The sequence below is a fragment of the Mizuhopecten yessoensis genome, unplaced genomic scaffold (assembly GCF_002113885.1).
Source record: "Mizuhopecten yessoensis strain PY_sf001 unplaced genomic scaffold, ASM211388v2 scaffold8361, whole genome shotgun sequence".
In the NCBI taxonomy this organism is placed as follows: Eukaryota; Metazoa; Mollusca; class Bivalvia; order Pectinida; family Pectinidae; genus Mizuhopecten; species Mizuhopecten yessoensis.
In genome coordinates this window covers 926,631-944,467 of record NW_018407509.1, presented here as the reverse complement: position 1 = coordinate 944,467, position 17,837 = coordinate 926,631, and the positions used below count along the sequence as shown (strand labels likewise).

The window sequence follows — 17,837 nt, the reverse complement described above, 5'->3', positions numbered from 1 at the left end:
GGTTAAGCTTATTTTCGACATGGTTAGTTTACACTAATGGCTGCCAAGAGGAGAGAAGATTCATCGTCGCTCGCTGAAAGGTAACGCCGTGACTTATTGAACGATCAAGATATCGCGGTTCACTTTTGAATGGGTTGGAAACAGGATAATGTATTCACTTTCAAATAAATGATAACATTACTATGTACAAACCCGGTAAATGTTAATTAAAATAAACTTATTAATTTAGATAAGTAAACTCTACGGTAACAACGGTACATTGCACATGTTTAAATTACTGATTTCCCAGTAGGTCTATTTGTATTTGCCCATGACTACCATATCCGATTAAAATTAAATAACAGAAATTATATTATATTTTTCAGTTTAGAAATTTTACTGAAGACTCTTGATGACATAGAAAGAAGAAATGTTCATCTTCTGAAGCTTTGTGGTGCAAGGAGAAACCTGTTCAAACCTTGGTAAAAATGTTCATAAATAATTATTATGAAGTCTGTTATGAACTTTGTCGGTCAACAACATTTATGAGGAGACACTATTTCACATTTCTTACAGTCAAAACCTGGAAAATCTTCCAGAGGATGTTGTGTCCCCTCCAAATATCAACACTTTTAAGAACAGAATAGATAAATCTTGTCAGAATGAAGAACTTTATTTTAACTATAGGGCAAATGAATATATTATTAACAACAAACTTTAACTTTATATTATACAATTATTTAATTTTTGAGTCCAGTGTAGAGGAGCTCTATCAGATTCTGTATTGGAAACTAACCTAACTTTAACTTAAACCTTAAAATCCAAGGGTTTTGCTTTATAAACATATCTTCTCTGCAGCCATGGAATATGTCATGACAAAATTGAAAGCTTATAAGCTAAGCCATTGGATGCTAATGATGAAGATGAAGAATAGATGAAGATGGTGTTATTATGATATTGGAAGTGTATGATGGTGTTGATTGCTTTAATGCTGATGATTTATTTGGAAAAATAAAACAATTACAAATTGCAAAAAATCATGGGCTGATACCTGTTCAATGAAGATTACGGAGAAGCAACAACAAAATCATTTCATTGTCCAATTTGTCACTGAATGTCTGATGGCACAATGTTCTGGAAAGTTTAGCACTGAAAGCAGCTATAACTTATGTCCCTTTTTTTTGCTGCCATTTCTTATTGACAGTCTTGTCATCATGTCATTTGTTTTGTCATCAATTTTCAATTTATAGCTTTTTAGTCATGAACCACTGCAGAGCTATTTTTTATTGAGCATACCTGGGTGAAAATAAAACAATGTGTAAACAAAATCTCTATGCAAAGAACGGAAAAATATTTATTCTTTAAATCCTTTGATTTGCTTGAGTCTTTATTTAATAATATTCTTCAATCTAAAAATCAAGTTGATTCCATTTGTTGATCAATTCTTTGACCAGGCCACGCAAGAAGAATGGAGATACAGAAACAGTGGAGAAAGATGGAGGTGATGTCCAGACCAGCAGTCAGTCTAAAGGTAAGCTGACCAATACATTTACACTGAAACCTTACTCCTATAACATAAGAGGCCGCTGGTCTGCGACGCGGCGCCCGTCAAAAGTATCTCCCCGTGTTAACCTCTAACACTGTTGGAGAAACTGAAACCTCAGCTGTCAGAATCTTTAAGAACTCTAATCAAAATAATGGAAGAGTCATTCATCGTACTTGAATTAAGTCAATAGATAAAAAGGCTTCGGAAAACAGGGGAACCAATGTTTCCATAGTTAGCAATCTTGATATGTTTTCATAATTACAAGGACAGTAACATGTATGTTCTCAAGAGTTACAAATGTTCTCATCTAAGATGCCAAGGACTACACTTCCCCTACTACACTTTTGGAAAGCTAGAAATTCATTTGATCATTGACAATTGCAAGGATAGCAAGAGAGAGGCTTTCATTAAACTTAACATTGGTGTGTTAAAACAGATACCCTGACAGCTGCCGAAAAATCTGAAATGGCCATGATGGACAAGATGCTGACCAAGGCTCAGGCTGCCCGAGAGGTTCAACAAAGGGTAGGTGTTTTGCTAGAATCTGCTGTAATTGTACTTATTCTATAGCAAAAAAATCCTATGTCAATATACTTTTGTTTCAATAATAAAGTACCATATTTACTGTAATTGGTGTGCACGCATCAAACAATTTACAATTACTGTATTAGCTGTAATTAGCACCCAGTACACTTGAAAATTTAGCTGAAGTGGGTGCTTATTACCGTATTTGACTGCAAACAAGACCACACTCACAAATAAGCCCTTTCCCCACTTTGGCAAATGTCCTTGGAACAGGGTGGGTGATGTAGGTTTAAAAGCCATCAGTCTATAAAACAGACCGATGTCCTTCAAAAAGTAAAATAATGCTTTAGAGTCCACAGAAGTGAAAAGTGTTTTTATATCCGGGACTTGAAAGAAATGATCACAAATGTGTCTGAAATCGGGACATTCTATTAAAAAATGTTCCACTATAAATGGAGTGTCACATGCATGGCATGTAGGTGAATGGAGACAAGAGGACAACTTCCTCTCTACAATCTTTCCAAAGGGGAACAGATGTTTTAAGTTTCAGTTGTACTTTAAAATATTTGTTGCTGGTCTCAAGAGACCAGTGTCCGTAAGTTCGGAGGGAGCTTATTTGCGAGCATTCCCCCTTTTCACTAGCATACAGCATGCCATTTGCCATCTTGGATAGAGTAAGAAAAATATTTTTTACTTTTTCATTACAGATTAAAGAATCAGGACGAACACGAAAACCAAAACTACCAGAAAAGAAGGGAGACAACTCCTCAAAGGGTCCTGTGAAGGTTTCTAATCAAGAACCTGTACAAAATGATAGCACCACTACCAAACCATCTGTCAAGAATTTGGCAAAGAAAACAACAAGTGACAGATTAACTCATAACCTCGAAAAAGGAACAAACTCAAAATCTCAAGGAGATCAGGTTGCACCCAAGTCTTCAACAACAGGTCAAGGTCAAGGCCAGCGTGGTAGATTAAGTGGGAGAGGGTCGTCAAGTGCCAGTGTGAGAGGAGGCAAGAAAGTAGTAGCCGCTCATTTGACAGCACCCTTTCAGACAAATCCCCGTCTGTCTGTGCCAAAGCGCCAGGTCGATAAACGGATATCATCAGGAGCTAAATGTAGAACTGTTATTACAGGACAAAAGAAATCTTCCGTCCCAACTCAAAGATCAGTCATTTCTGAACAGAAATCTGGTTTTAACCAGAAACAAAATGGGAAAGACAATCATAAATTAGAAAATCAAAGATTAGAGAAAGATGAAGAAATCACAGAGAAATTAGACACATTTGTTGATGACGATTCATTTGAAGACAAAGCAACGTCTGCACACAATAGCAGTGTAGCATCAAATCAATCTGAAGGACAAGAGGAAGAAACACAAGTGACTGCAAAACCCCTGGTAGAGGACACAGCACTGGTAGAAAACCTTGGAAACCTCAAAGTGACGGATGATACAGATACACAGGAGAAAGAAAAGGAAAAGAGATTTTGTTTACTAACTGATGGGTACGTATCTACAACAATAGTGCTTTTATTTCTGTAAAAGTTGTGTCCAGAACAGGCATAAGTAAAGCTATATCACTTTGAGGCATACATAGCAAATACTGTAAAATCATAATATTTCGTTGGGGATTTATTTTGATTTATTTCATAGTTTTATAAAAAAAACGATTAAATCCATGTTGTATTAATTACATTTAGACACAAGTCATGATTAACGGTGTATTTATCGTCACAGGCACAGAATAAACACTTCTAATAGCAACAGCGTGTCAATCAAGCGTTATATTTGTAACACAGTTATTATTACACGGGTAACATCAGCATCGTAAAAACTGCCAGCAAGGTACATGTACATCTACGTATATGCCAGTCTACAAAGTATTCATTATGTAAATATCGCTCTTTGTATGTAAACTATATATAGAGCGTGACAGATTTGACCGATACGCACCGAGTGAGTAAATCTCGCCCGATCTTACCTGTACTATATTTACCTGCACTGTGTCGTCACGCCTGTCAATTTAAACTTCTTACTTAAAAGAAAAAAAATACATGGTTTTAAGATATTGATTCCACAAAATATAATCGTAACGAATTGTGCCCATACAAAAACAATGAAATTTAACCGCAACGAAAATACATGCTTTAACAGTAGTTGTGATCCCTGATAAAATTTTCAAAATAAACGCTGACCAAGAATCATATGTTAACCTAAACCTTCAAGGTTAGACCAAACAAAACAACATGTTTGTATCCTGTTCCATGTCTGAAAAATTTAATGAAGGTAATAGATTTTATTTTTCAGTTCTTTTATTGGGTCTATTTAGGAGAGTGATCTTGACTTTAACAGTGCTTCCTTGAAAAGTACAAAAAATTAAAGTTTAGGGTATGCACAAACAAGGATATAACAAGATGGCCTCTGCATTCTATGGTTTCTGGAAAAAGATATCTTTATAATAACTTGCCAAAATTCAATTACAATTTATAGAAATAACAGTTAAACCTTTAAAAGTTTACAAAAATATTTATTTGGGAAATAAAGTGAAATGCTAGCAAAAAGCAGGTTGACAAATGAAATGAAAGGCATTACTTCAAGGTATTGATGAAAGTTTATCTGATTTATTTTGAATTATTAAAAAGAAATTGCTTTAGATTCCTAGTAAAATCTGCCATTAACGTGAAGGTTATCTGCTATTCTTCCTTTCAAGCACTCAAGAACAACTCCTTAGTTCAAATCTTTTCCAGTTCTATTTTAAAAAAATCCTTGACTGAAAACGGTTAAAATTCTAAGACATAGCTGAAAGTAAATCTTTGTTGTTATTAATTCAGGAAAAAGCTGAACATTCCTGGAAAACTTCGCAGACTGTACGCCAATAACGTAAGGTTACGGGAGAAGGTAAAACTTCAGAGGATGACGAAAAAGGTGGATGTCTGTACCAGTCGTCAGGAGTTTTTGTCCAAGGTGGAATCCACGGTAATTATCAGAATAAAGGCACGGGTGAGAATATTATTGGGGACTCGCACAAAAATAGAAAATTAAAAAAACTTTGTGTCCAAAGCTCAGAATCTGAGAAAAACTAGAATAAACTCAGAAACTGGGAAAAATCTCCAATAATTGTCTCAAACTTTTTTTTAGTAAACCATAAAAAGTTCCATAAAAAAACATTTGCAAAAATATATAAAAATAAAATCATGGTAGAGTTATATACAAATGAAATAAACTTCTTTTATCTTTTATTTTTTCGCAAAATCATGTTAGCCAAAAGATAATATGCAGACCTCTTTGATTATGAAGCAGGGAGAAACCACTGCTACTATAGCATATCTATAATGGTAATAGTTCTCCGCAAAATTACTGCAATTTCAAAAAGCAGAACTCCCCAAATCACCTCCAATCTGAAATTTCTTTCATATGAATATCATCCTTATATGACAGAAATTTTACAGAAAAATATCAATTCAAAGTAAGTGTTACTGAAAGAAATTGCAAGACTCTTTACATTAAACCGGGGATATGTTCCAGTTTCATGTTCCGGAACCTTGAATTAAGAGTGATCTGTGTCTTATATTTCAGTTTGAGTGGGATGAAGCTCAGAGTGTGGGGAGAAAAGTGCAAGCCATCACCAACGTCTACACCAACCTTCTACGCCTCCTGTGTGACCTTGACCTCCGGGACACAGGTCAGCGTAATAATATTTACATGACACTTATTTTTAGAGATGGATTTCTTGCATGTAACGTAATAAACTTCTTTAGCAAATCCTGATTCCTGGGATAATTCATTTCATTAAGGATATATACAACCATATGATTAATAAATTATGAAATAATGTAGGATCCTTTCCCTATTACAATCTGCAGCAGTGACCTAGTGAGGTGAGAAAAGCAAGGTCAAAGTTGTTTTTTTTTTTTTTGTAGCTCACTTGGTCCTTTCATCAGTTTTCAATTATGATTGTTTTCATTAAAAGACGTCTAGTCTAGAAAGTTGGACAACGTTTTTGCTAAATTAAGTTTGGATCTTCTTATATAAATATGGGGGTAGTTACAGAGGGCTGGGGTCATTGTGGATATTAGATTAAGTCAATATGAGCATACCAGATCAAAGAGAATTTAATGTTACAGAGGGCTGGGGTTAATGTTTTCTTTTAGATTCATCAGTTTGGAAATATGTTTCTAACTATCAAAGTTTTACTTTCTACACAATATGTACATATTAATTGTATCGCAACGTTTCAAGACCGACAGACTCCGTCATAGTTTGACAAAGGGAGCAGTCGGTCTTGAAACGTTGCGACACATTTAATATGTACATTCTTTGTGTAGAAAATAAAACTTTGATATTAGAATTTAATGCTGTTTAAATGTGTCTCCCAGGAAAAGGGGTCAGGCTCATTTTTTCTTTCTTGCTTTGCACATGTTTAAAATGTCGGAAAAAAAGTGTCATATATGTTTCCAATGAAGAGAGGTCAGACTCATTTTTAACTTTTTTGCTTTGCACATGTTAAAAAATCAGAAAAAATGCGTCATAAAGGTGAATATATATATATATATTATCTTTTCCCCTGTATACTGAAGACTTTAGCATCTTTTCTTTGAACAACAGATTCCTGGCCCTGTTATGATGTGTTGCGAGCAAAACGTATGGTGGAGTTTATATTGACGGTTTTCTACAAAACTGAGGAAGAAAGACTCAAATTTAATCCTGGTATGTTTCTTTAGTCATAGAAATAGTCCCATATTCTAGATGAAGTTATTTACCTTAAAAACCTTTTGTGAAAATTTCATAAAATATGCCTTCTTGATCCCTGTTACTTGTTGGTAGTTAAATTATAACATTTGTTGTAACAGTATGTGACTGAAGCCAATCGTGAGTATTAATGTAAATAAATAAACAATAAGTATTTTCAGTTCGGAAGGACCCGAGGTACTTTTGAAAAGCAAATACAATGTAACAAATTATTTTTTTCCATTCTTTAGATGTATTATCGAGCATTTCCTGTGAGGGGAGACAACTCCGAGTTGAGGTAACCCCTCCTCAGCCTTCTTTTACGTCACAATTCTGGTCACCAGCTTTCATCAAACTTGGTAAGTTTTCTTCTTGCCAAACCTTGATGGAATTGTCCAGCAATAAGCACATGTCTGGTAAAACCCCCACCTGGATATCTTGCTTGTATTTCTGTAGAAATGACAAAAATGTTATTTCATTGTCCCGTTTAAAGCTCCCACCGCCCACCTTCTCCTTTAAGTCAGATTATAATGTTGTCCTCTGGGCTTATTGCAGGATAAATACGGTACTTATCAAGATCTCATAAATTTTAATTTGCATATACCTGGTAAAATACTATACAACAAATAGCATTTGGAGATATACTTCGGCCATCACAGCTGTTCTTGAAAAACTATTTTCAAAGCAATATATTCACAAAGTTCTTCTTTATCTTTTCAGATCCTTGTGTGTATAAAACTTTGTCAAAACCTTACGACTGCCTGCAGTACAAGAGTTCACGTGATCTTGACCGATACATGACCCTTGTCTTCCAAATCCAGTACGAGCAGCTACAGCAGAGACTCCTGGATACCATAGCAACCAAAGTGTTACCATTGTTAAAATGTGGAAACTACAAACCAAGGTAGGGATAGAATAGTTGAGATGTAGCAAAAGAGGGAAATACATTAGTACTGTATATCAGGAAATTTCGGCTCGTTTTTTGCCCTCCCTAATGGGGGGTGAATTCATTTATTACAGTGAATATAAATAAAGAACCTTATATACTTAGTCATCAAATTTGAAGGGCAAAAATTAACAGTCTGCATAACTGTCAAACCTCCCTTATGAGGAGGTTGACTCCCTCATTTTGATAAAAATTTACCAATCTCCCTCGAAACTCCCTCATTCAAGTCCAACCTCAAACAAGCTCAAAATCTATATCCTGTGGTCAAATGATCTCCTAGTTACTGCAGGGTGTGTGTAATGATCATAACAGGTGTGTCTGAATCAAATGAATGCTTTTCGGAGTTAACACATACAGAAAAAGAGACAGATAAATTGAGCCAAGCAGTTTCAGTCACGTTTCACACACTTTCTCCCTCATTGGAAATGTGGAATGAGGGAGATCTCCCTCAATGGAGGTTTCAGAAGTAGACACCTACGACTCTAGGTGAATACAGATTCTATGGATGCAGAATGACATCTGGACATCAGTGAATAGTGTCCAGATCTCTACAGTTTTAACCAATATCTTAGAGGGGTACGTTGAGATGTTAGCTCTGACTAAATAAGTCAAGAAAAAAACATGGAAAAATGAGCTCTGACTAAATAAGTCAAGAAAAAAAACATGGAAAAATGAGAGGGAAAAATCATCAATCATCATCTTTGGGAAAACATGACTAATCTCAGGGGAACAAAGACGCGTGTTTTCCTACCACCAAATCAGAACAATAACAAAGCTGTTAAGAGTATCAGACCTAAATACCATTGTTGTCGTCTGCCGCAGTCACTTTATGTCATAGGTGATACCGTTTAATTAGACTCTGAATGAGGGAACTTGAGTGCCAAAGGCAATTAGCTTTGCTCTTACAGTTACAAGTTGTTAGGGCTTGCTGTGCCCATCATGTTGTTTTAGACTTGGTTAACACTGAAACAAGAACATAAAGCCCTTTCAATCAATCAATCAATGTCCATAGGATTTACAGTCTATCATGAGTTGCTATTTCTATGAGAACTTGCTGTATCTATCATCATTGTGACCAGTACCGCTGTTTTTCAATACTTTGTGAGGTTTGTGATTTTGCAGGGTTTTATGAAGGGAAATTTCCAATATCCGGGGTTAAGTTGACCTAGCTGCGGGAACAATAGCTTCTAGGCACGATCTTTTTAATGGTCCGATAACAATATCTTTTTTTTTTTAAAAGATCGGGCCTAGAAGCTACGGTTCCCGCAGCTAAAATTGACCCCAATGCTGGAGGTGTACCAAATTGGGGTTTGTGGTAATATTTTGTACAGATTTTCCGTCACTACCCTACACACTCCGGGGTAATTGACACCTATGGTACTGGTAATATAGTTGAAAAACAGATATGATAATTGTAAAATGTCAAAAATCCTAACATGTTGTAATCTATCACTGTTTGTCTCCTCCAGTCAGTCTCTCGTTGATTGATTCCTCCTTGTTAACCATAAGACATTGTTTTGAGCACTGGTGCTCTGGTGGTTAACACAAGGGAAACATTCTGAGCTATAAGTTAGTCAGTACAGTTAATTAACATGGAATCTTAGACTGTATGCGTCATTTTTTTTAATGCTAAAATAATCTTCTTAGAAAATAAAATGTTTGTGTATATTTCTTGTGTTGCAGTGAGACTGTATGGATGTTCCGATCGCTGTACTCCATGCTGACTTCAAACAAGTCTTTCCCTGTCATAGTCAAGGATACAATTCAGGAGCTGGAGGAATCTCCGGAAAACAAATGACCTTTTTCCTGGATTTGATAAAATCTAAATTCCTTATACAATTTCTAGTTATTCAGGGTTAGACACAAACTTTTTTTTGCATGCTAGTCCACAGGACTAGTTGAATAGATTATCTACTAGTCCTTCATCAGTGTAACTAGTGCTAAGATTTCCTGATAAGGAAACATTGCAATCTACAGCACGAAACATCAAAAGTAATCGCCTGTAGGGGACTTAAAATGATAACTGCCATAACAATTTGGTGAAATTTTAGGAAAATTTTTGACAACTATCTTGCAATATATCCTATTTTAAGCTATTTTCTAAATTTTAAAAAGAAATATTATTATTTTATAATCATGTTTATCACAGTTCCAAGAACCAGTTAGGTTGGTGATTCACTAGTCCTTGCTGAAATATACTAGTCTAGGACTAGCGGACTAGTGTTAGTGTCGACCCCTGCTATTTAGTTAAAATGAAATGATGCTGAAGATGACATCAAGATGTAGATTTGTTACAAGTAGTTAGCTTCCAATTGAATTAGTCTAATACATTGTGAAATTTTCTGCACATGAATTGCACGTCAGGGCAGTATTTAAACAGATTTAGAGTAGAAAAATATACATAAATCAATTTGCTATATTAAATAGTTCACGCATGATAACGATTGTATGTGTCAAATGTGGACCAGCTTTGCAGCAGATTTATTAGACAATATTTAATAAAAAAAATATATATTTACATTTCCACTGTAAGTTCCTCTATATCCATTACCTGAAGAAATTGTGTTCATAGAGCTATGAACCAAATTTGATCCGGGTCATTTTTAATCTTCTCCTGTCGCCTAGATAAACATGAGACAACTGTTAGAATCAAACATTTTGGTGACGTTAGGCTGTTCCAGGAATCTTGTTTGCATACTTTTTTGGAAAAGTAACAGGTGTTTTTTTTAATGGAAAAAAACCCCTACCACTTAATCTTGTTCTTGAGACGTTTTTGACAGTTCTAAATCAGGGCCTGTATTCATAAATATCATTGTCATGTTCAAAATCAGATTGTGTTCAAGCTCTCAATTCCATATTCAATTCAAATGGTGACTTTTAAAATGCCAATTTGAAGACTTGCTCTTGACCAAAATTAGTTTAAAGTGTACAACAGCACCTGTTACAATCCCAGAGTTCAACTTCAAGGACTGGTTTTCAACTTGGGAGTTTTCTCCCTTGCAGTATAGTTACTTCCCTTATCAAAGTGTTCACCTCTCATTTTGATACTATGTATTAACAATTCCAGGATAGCAACTTTTTGTTTATATTTATTTTTGCTTTCAAATACTGAAATTTTGAACAACTGTCATTCTGCAAATCAAATTTCATTGCAATATGTCATCTGTAAGAAACTCTTCAGTGGAAAAGTACCGGGAAAAAAAAATCATTAAATTTGACACCGGTCATAATATTTTTCAATTTGTCCGTACCCTCACTGAACTGTTTACTTTCTAAATTGCAATTCAGGAAATCAACGAGTTTCAAGAAAGAACATATCGGCAAATAACTGAGTTTGAGATTAGAAAATGGTTTTGTGAATACAGGCCAACCAGAACCTTTACACCAGAGATTGTTATCATTTATACTATATGTTAAAACAAATGTTATTACATTTACATGTATTAATCCTTATGTATCTACCAATATATAGAAATGATAATCTTTATTGAAATCATTATTGCATGATAATTAATGCCTTGTTAGAAGTTTTATGATGCATGTCGTCTAATTCTATATACATTCATTATAATAAATTATTATGTTATATTAATACTGTGTTTGATTTTGTTGTTGTTTTCCGTATTCGAAGAACATTTTTTTTTATAATAAAATTTTATTAATGCCTTGTATGATGTTCATGTTCTTGACCTTTGAGAATTCTTAAGTCATCTTCTGTTTAATGCTGAAAAATTCTTTTAAATTAGACATTTGACATTGCATCATCGCGTCGGAATGAGAGCCGTTTGCATCGATATGTTGCTTCATCATAAAAAATGTGAGCATAGCTTAGGCTGTTTTGCAAGATATTGAAGCTGTGGAATTTAATTTCCTTTGTAGATATTAGAAGAAAAAAAACCATCTAAAATATATGGCTTAAAGATCCCTGTCACTGTACTGTTGTTTTTTGTTTTTGTTTTTATAATCAGTTACCTCCCCTTTGTTTCGTTTTGGTGCAGTGTTGGTTCAGAACAATTCTGTTGACCAGGTAGCTCAGTCAGTTAGAGCAACAGGTTTGATAATTTGAGGCTTTGGGTTAAAATTCTGGTCTAGTCAAGCTAATTTCTGTCACTCAGAACACTATCTGTGATTATTTTTATTTATTTTATCTTTGTTATTTATTCATTAAAGTCCTGCTAGGTATACTTATCCTTTCAGAAATGATTCATCATTTTTTTTTTATTTTCGAATGCATAGCTTCAATTTTTACAGTGGTGCAGGAATCCTTAATCTATTCACCCCTAAAGTCACATTTGAACCTTACCATATCGAAGACTGGGCAAGTCCAGTTTAAAAATGTAGGGGCGAATGAGTCAACAACAAAAAATATGATACAAATCGTGCCAAATATGATATTTTATTCACATTACAACTATGAGATATATGTGTATTCATTCCACCATTGCAACAAACAAGTTTTTCGTACATGTACATATTTACATCAAATAATAGCCTACATCAAATATATACCTTAATTTAACTTATCACAGTATTTTGGTCCACAAATGTTCGTAGATAATCATCTTTTTATAGTTAACAAAAACATTAAAAGCAAAAAAAATATATTGAAATTTCGGATGTCGAGAAATATTCGCAACTCTCCTTTCGAATCCAGGAATTGGATTAAGAGTAACATTTAAAAGAACACACATGATTCATGCAGAGAAAAAGTTGATGAATCCCATACAGGATAACGTGGTGCAGTGCAAACTGTCGATCAAAGAAGTATGGCATGATACTGAAATTGACAAGTGTATATTGGGTGATTTGGATATAAGTTAGCAAGATTTCAGCCCAGGGCACCCTGAATACTGATAAGGAAAAATGTCAACAGACAACATTTGAAAGTGTTTTTCTTTTTCTTTTTTAAGTTTCAAATTTTACTGATATCCCTGTAGCTTCAGGGTGGTTGGGTACCTGGTTCGTACCGTCACACATTTGTCTCTATCAATGAAAATGCTGTTTTTCTTGGTAGCAATTTCTTTCTCCAATGCCATCCTGTTGTCTTGAAGATCCTTCCGCGAGTTCTCGGAGTTGTTCAGCCTCTCTGCGAGGGCATCGATAGACTGACTGATCTCGTTAACCTCGCCGACCAATCTGCAATGCAAGAAAAAATATTCAAAATATTGTCATTTATCTACTTTTTCATGAAAGATCTCATATTGCACAAATCCTGTATAGAATATTGTTCTCCTTTCCTTTTACTTTACTTCAAATATAACTCTCTGTTAATGATGCATATGAACTTTTTTCCATGTTGCATATTTTGACATATTTTTACTGACTTTTGTATTGGAACAGAAACATTATTAGCTAATTTTAATGATCAATTTTATTGTTTACTGTTCAAATTTCAGACCAGCCAGCTATTTTTTTGGCATATTTGCAGCTATATCATTATTGGTCAATTTTATTTTTAAAAGAAAAATCTTTTATTTGAAGAGATAGACAAATACAATGCATCCTTAATTTTGAATTCTATCAATACAGACCAGGCCAACTATTTCTCTCTCACACACAACAAAAAGATAGGATTAAAGTTAATTTTCCCCCAAATTTTTGCTTACAATTTTTCTTATTCTATTTTTTTCATGTTTATGAAAAATACTTTTACAAAATATTTCTGAAATCAGGAAAAGATTTTACTCCCCAAAAAACCCCAAGATTTAACAGATTGTTTTTTTAGATGTTATACAAAATCTAGAAAAAATGTAAGAAAATAGATGATTAATATATGAACAAATCTTAAATGAATTGGAGGACAAATAACAGCTGTAATATTTGCAAAAACTACCTTTCGGATTTTAAATTAAGGTCACTTTTTTTAACAGTAGTAATACAAAAAAAATGTGCTCTATAATTTTGAGTAGCATTTCTCTATATATTTTTGACTTTCAACTTACTTGTATTGCACTGGATCTCGACAGAGCTCAACTCCTGGCCGGTATGTCCTGTTGTCCAGTCTCGTCTGGGATACCTTCATTGGATTTTCCTTATCACGGATAGCTTTCTTAAGCATATCTATGTTCTTTTCCATTTGAGCAATTTCATCACAAACCTGAAGCAAAGGTAATTAGTGATCATCTTGTAAATAAGAATAGTTACTCAGTAAGTCAGTGGTTTAGAAAAAAAACACCTTATTGTTGAAGATGAAATTTTCTGTCAGATAAGCATTTCACTTCACGATTAAAATTCACTGATTTTCTATAGAACTGATATTAATTGCTTTTGATGAAATTTTAAAGTCAGTTTAACATTTTACTGATTTTCCATCACACTGATAATGATTGTAAAATATTTCATCATTCAGAAGTGAAAAAAGTCATACTCTAAATTAATTGTTCTCTACTATGCCCTCAAGAGTCTTGTGGTTATTTTAACCCTTTCACCACTGTAGACCATAATGGACTCATCCAGATCAATACATGGTAGAGTCTACTAAAGTTACATAGGGGTGAAAGGGTTAAGGATCCCTGTCCAACTGTACTGTGGTTTTCCCCCTATATACAGTAGCCCCCTTTAACTTCCGTTTGGATATAACTGTAGCACAGCTGAGCCAGGACACTTCTGTTGACCAGATAGCTCAATTGGTTATTCTGTCTTTGCGTATTGCAGAGTTGTCTTCCCTTGTGAGCAGGTATTGATTGTTATGCATTGGTTTGTGTGAGAAAATTACGCCGTTTTCCCAAAAATTGATGACGTTACTCTCACAAACCAATGCATAACAATCAATACCTGCTCACAAGAGAAGATATCTCTGCAATACGCAGAGATGGAATAGCGACAGTATAAGAATCTGAAATCTAGTGTTTGAATCCCAGTCTACCTGCTTCAATTTTTCTTTACCCAAACATTTCATCTTTATTATTTCTCTTAAAAGTCCCGCAAGGTACTAGGTATGGTTTTATTTACAGAAATGATTTATCAAAGCTAGTCATGCTTGATAAAACAGTTTCCAACACTCATTCAGCCCTGAAATTTCATAATGAACTATTCAAACGTTTGATTTGGAAGAGTTCAAATGTGTCTTCAGGGGTGAGTGAATTAAGTAACATTTAATTTATCACTTGTGTACCTTTTGGAGGTTTTCCTCCATCTTTGTCTTAGCGTCTTCCATTTCTTCGATCCTCTTCTGGAAGTTGAGGTCGACAGTGTCGCACTGTTCACGCATATCGCGTGATGTGTCCTCCAGAATATTGTCGATCAACTGTCTCAACTGAATTGAAGCCATCCTCTCGTGTTCGGCCTTCACAATGTTATCATGTGTGTACTGAGCCCATGACTCGGGTGTTGACTGACTGTTGAAAAGGAATTCATTCTTTATTAATATGANTTGGAATGATGGGTTGAATATTTTTTACAAATTTAGATAGAAATATTAAAAAAAAAAAATCAACTGACATTTTACCTTACACTCAAACGGTTTTGAAAGTATTATTCATTCGAAATTTCATGACAAGCAAATATTATATTACCATAAAAGCATGCTATTGGGTCTGTAGAAACAATTGCTGTTTAAGTCACCTATGTCGTTCGTGATTTTTGATAATTAAAAGCAGCCATTTCCAAAGATTATCAAAGATGATTGAATATTGATGTATATAAGAACAAAAAATCCTGATACAGTGTTACTTTAAGTTATAATGACAATAGATTGCACATAATGATAGATCATACATTTCCAGCAGTAATACTATAAATCATTTAAGGAAATTTCCATTTTCTGTAATTATTAATTTACTTAATTAGTATATTGATTTGAGATCACTATTAGAGTTCTTACATTTCTTCGAATTTTGCAGCTCCGGAATAGAATTGTTTATTTGTGTGTCCATTCCTCAGAGCACCGGAACATGTGTCGATTTCTAGGGAGTCTTTCTTATCACTCCAGTCCATCTCGAGGTTCTGTTTTGCTTCTCTGTTCAATCTGCAGAAAGAGGCAAGTAATGATCAGAAAGGCGTTCTTGAAATGAAGAAACTTTATTCATCCATCATATTCAGTTGACAACAAATTACTTATCAGAATGGGGTTATTCATCTATCATACTTGGATGACAATTTATTTATTATTACTTGGTTATTAATTGAGCACTGTAACTTTAGTGCTTTACTTATTCAAACATGACAGGACAAATATTTTTACATATTAAAGTTCATTTTTAAAGTTCAAGGTTAAGACTTAAGTGGTTCATAGAAATGTAAATGAACTGTAATGTGTTTTAATCTGATTTCAAGCTTCAGTTCTCATATGAATGACTCATGGAATATATTAAAAGCTGTTAAAACAGCTTTGATAATATTTGAACAAAATTGGAAATATTATCTTTATACGACTTACAAAATCCTTAGTACAAATGTACTTACTTAATTTGTCTTTCTGCTTGATCTGTGGTTTTCCTTAGCAAATCCTGAACATTGTTAATCATTTCTACCTCCTGAAAAAAATACGAATATTTCTTTAAAAAATAATTTCATGTTAAATTGTATAACAAACATTAGATTGAATTTTAAAACAACAGACGACAACAACACAATAACACACTTATATATAATTACTGTAGGTCAATTTGAAATTTAAAATATCACACATTCAATTTAACAATTTTCAAAAGAGTGTATTGTTACGTACCTTTAAAAGGCCCAATTCAACACTGTCTTGGACTAGGTCAACTCCTGTGCGCCTCTGACGACAGTTGAGATTATCTGTTGCGATATGCAGAGGGATTTCTGTAGCTCGAGTGGCGTTCTCGAGACGTTTTTTCTGGTCTAACAGCACATCTGTTTCTGCAATTACATCCCGAATCTCCCTTTCTAATTCGAATTTCCAGAAATTAATGTCCTGAATTCGTTCTCCTAATTTTTTCGTGACCTCCGACTGTGTTTTGTTAGTGGTTGCTTCCGTTTCGTTGGCACACCTTTTAGACTCGTGTCGGATCCTCTCAGCACTATCACGGTCAACAAAGGAGTGATAATACTTTCCGTAATTGCTTTCATGCCATTCGTTTGGGGCATATTTCGAAGCCCTGAACCCCATCGTTGATATCCCCATATCGTTACCAGTGTTTCCAGTGTAAGTTGTCTCCATCACGGCTCTGGGCGGTGGTGGCTGCAAAATTGGCATTTCGGGAGGAATTTCCCTACTTTGAAGAGTTGTTACAGCAGCCATCGTGTGTATTGTTCTCCTTTCACCCCCTTCTGGTTGTCGTTTTGGGTTTCAGTCGAACACGTTATCAACACTGCCCAAACACTTGCTAGACAGCAACACAACCGTTGTCGATTGTTGCTATGGAGCTATCTGTTTCCTGTTGCAGGTCACGTGATAGAAACAAGGGGCAGTCACTCGAAACTAAATCCTGATTGGGAACACACAATAAATTTAATATTCTGCTATGACAATATCAGTTTGACATTAACACATGAGAATTCAGAATACCTCAATATAATGATATAATTAAATATGGTAAAGTGATTGTTAGAAACCATTCAGGGATAATAATATGTTTGTCGTCTTATGATTTTTAGTTCAAGCACGTGGTTCAAGTTATACGTCTCTGGTTTGTAAAGGCCTATGGGAGACCCGCGCAAGTTCGGCCACCCTTGATATTTTGAGTTGTTCAGAAAATATTTACAACTTTGATCTTCAGCAGCTTACTTGACAGGACGGGACATTCACACGCACAAATGATGTAAAAAATATATATCAACGTCATCTTATTTCTTGGCCCGACAGACGATTTATGTCAGTTTTATGTTAAAGTTAACCGCAGCTCAAACTTTTTCTAAAACTCGCGAAATATCTTCTTTTTTTTTGTATAACATCCGGTGAATAGCTAAATTTATGGAAAATGTTCGAAATGGTCTATTCAATAATCCTTATTCTTCCTTTTTATATTAGTTCACTATTCTGCTTCTCGTCTCAAATTTTAGCCCAAGTTTCCTCTAGCCCTGACACCACCAGACTTTTTGACAGATAAATGTTTGGTGTCAAAATGTCTAAGTCTGGTGTCCGGGCCAGAGGAAACAATGGCTTGTCTCTTTGCAGACGACACATATCACAAATGACTAGTTTATC

The 17,837-nt window shown here is 34.6% G+C and overlaps 2 protein-coding genes across 2 annotated transcripts; one reads left to right on the top strand and one right to left on the bottom strand.

The window, feature by feature from the left end:
• Nucleotides 1–19: 19 nt before the first annotated feature.
• Nucleotides 20–11,275, top strand: LOC110455695. Its single transcript, XM_021505978.1, has 11 exons — nucleotides 20–80; nucleotides 366–461; nucleotides 1,434–1,510; nucleotides 1,962–2,050; nucleotides 2,758–3,557; nucleotides 4,884–5,028; nucleotides 5,629–5,734; nucleotides 6,658–6,759; nucleotides 7,032–7,139; nucleotides 7,501–7,684; nucleotides 9,410–11,275. Exons 1-11 carry the CDS (start codon nucleotides 37–39, stop codon nucleotides 9,522–9,524), a joined length of 1,866 nt encoding a protein of 621 aa, XP_021361653.1. The 5' UTR covers nucleotides 20–36; the 3' UTR covers nucleotides 9,525–11,275.
• An 826-nt stretch (nucleotides 11,276–12,101) lies between these two features.
• LOC110455683 (tektin-4-like) lies at nucleotides 12,102–17,068 on the bottom strand. Its single transcript, XM_021505960.1, has 6 exons — nucleotides 16,395–17,068; nucleotides 16,130–16,200; nucleotides 15,549–15,692; nucleotides 14,841–15,063; nucleotides 13,669–13,823; nucleotides 12,102–12,862 (listed from the first exon to the last, which is right to left on the bottom strand). Exons 1-6 carry the CDS (start codon nucleotides 16,929–16,931, stop codon nucleotides 12,646–12,648), a joined length of 1,347 nt encoding a protein of 448 aa, XP_021361635.1. The 5' UTR covers nucleotides 16,932–17,068; the 3' UTR covers nucleotides 12,102–12,645.
• Between the last annotated feature and the right edge of the window lie 769 nt (nucleotides 17,069–17,837).

What these genes read in the sequence shown, in the direction of transcription:
- LOC110455683 (XM_021505960.1), bottom strand. Translation starts at nt 16,931, where the DNA reads ATGGCTGCTGTAACAACTCTTCAAAGTAGGGAAATTCCTCCCGAAATG. An exon ending in GCTGCAAAATTCGAAGAAAT is followed by an intron (nt 15,064 to 15,548) that starts GTAAGAACTCTA and finishes CCTTTTCAACAG; the next exon opens with TCAGTCAACACCCGAGTCAT. An exon ending in CGAGATCCAGTGCAATACAA is followed by an intron (nt 12,863 to 13,668) that starts GTAAGTTGAAAG and finishes CTTGCATTGCAG; the next exon opens with ATTGGTCGGCGAGGTTAACG.
- LOC110455695 (XM_021505978.1), top strand. Translation starts at nt 37, where the DNA reads ATGGCTGCCAAGAGGAGAGAAGATTCATCGTCGCTCGCTGAAAG. An exon ending in AGAAACCTGTTCAAACCTTG is followed by an intron (nt 462 to 1,433) that starts GTAAAAATGTTC and finishes TTCTTTGACCAG; the next exon opens with GCCACGCAAGAAGAATGGAG. An exon ending in CCCGAGAGGTTCAACAAAGG is followed by an intron (nt 2,051 to 2,757) that starts GTAGGTGTTTTG and finishes TTTTCATTACAG; the next exon opens with ATTAAAGAATCAGGACGAAC.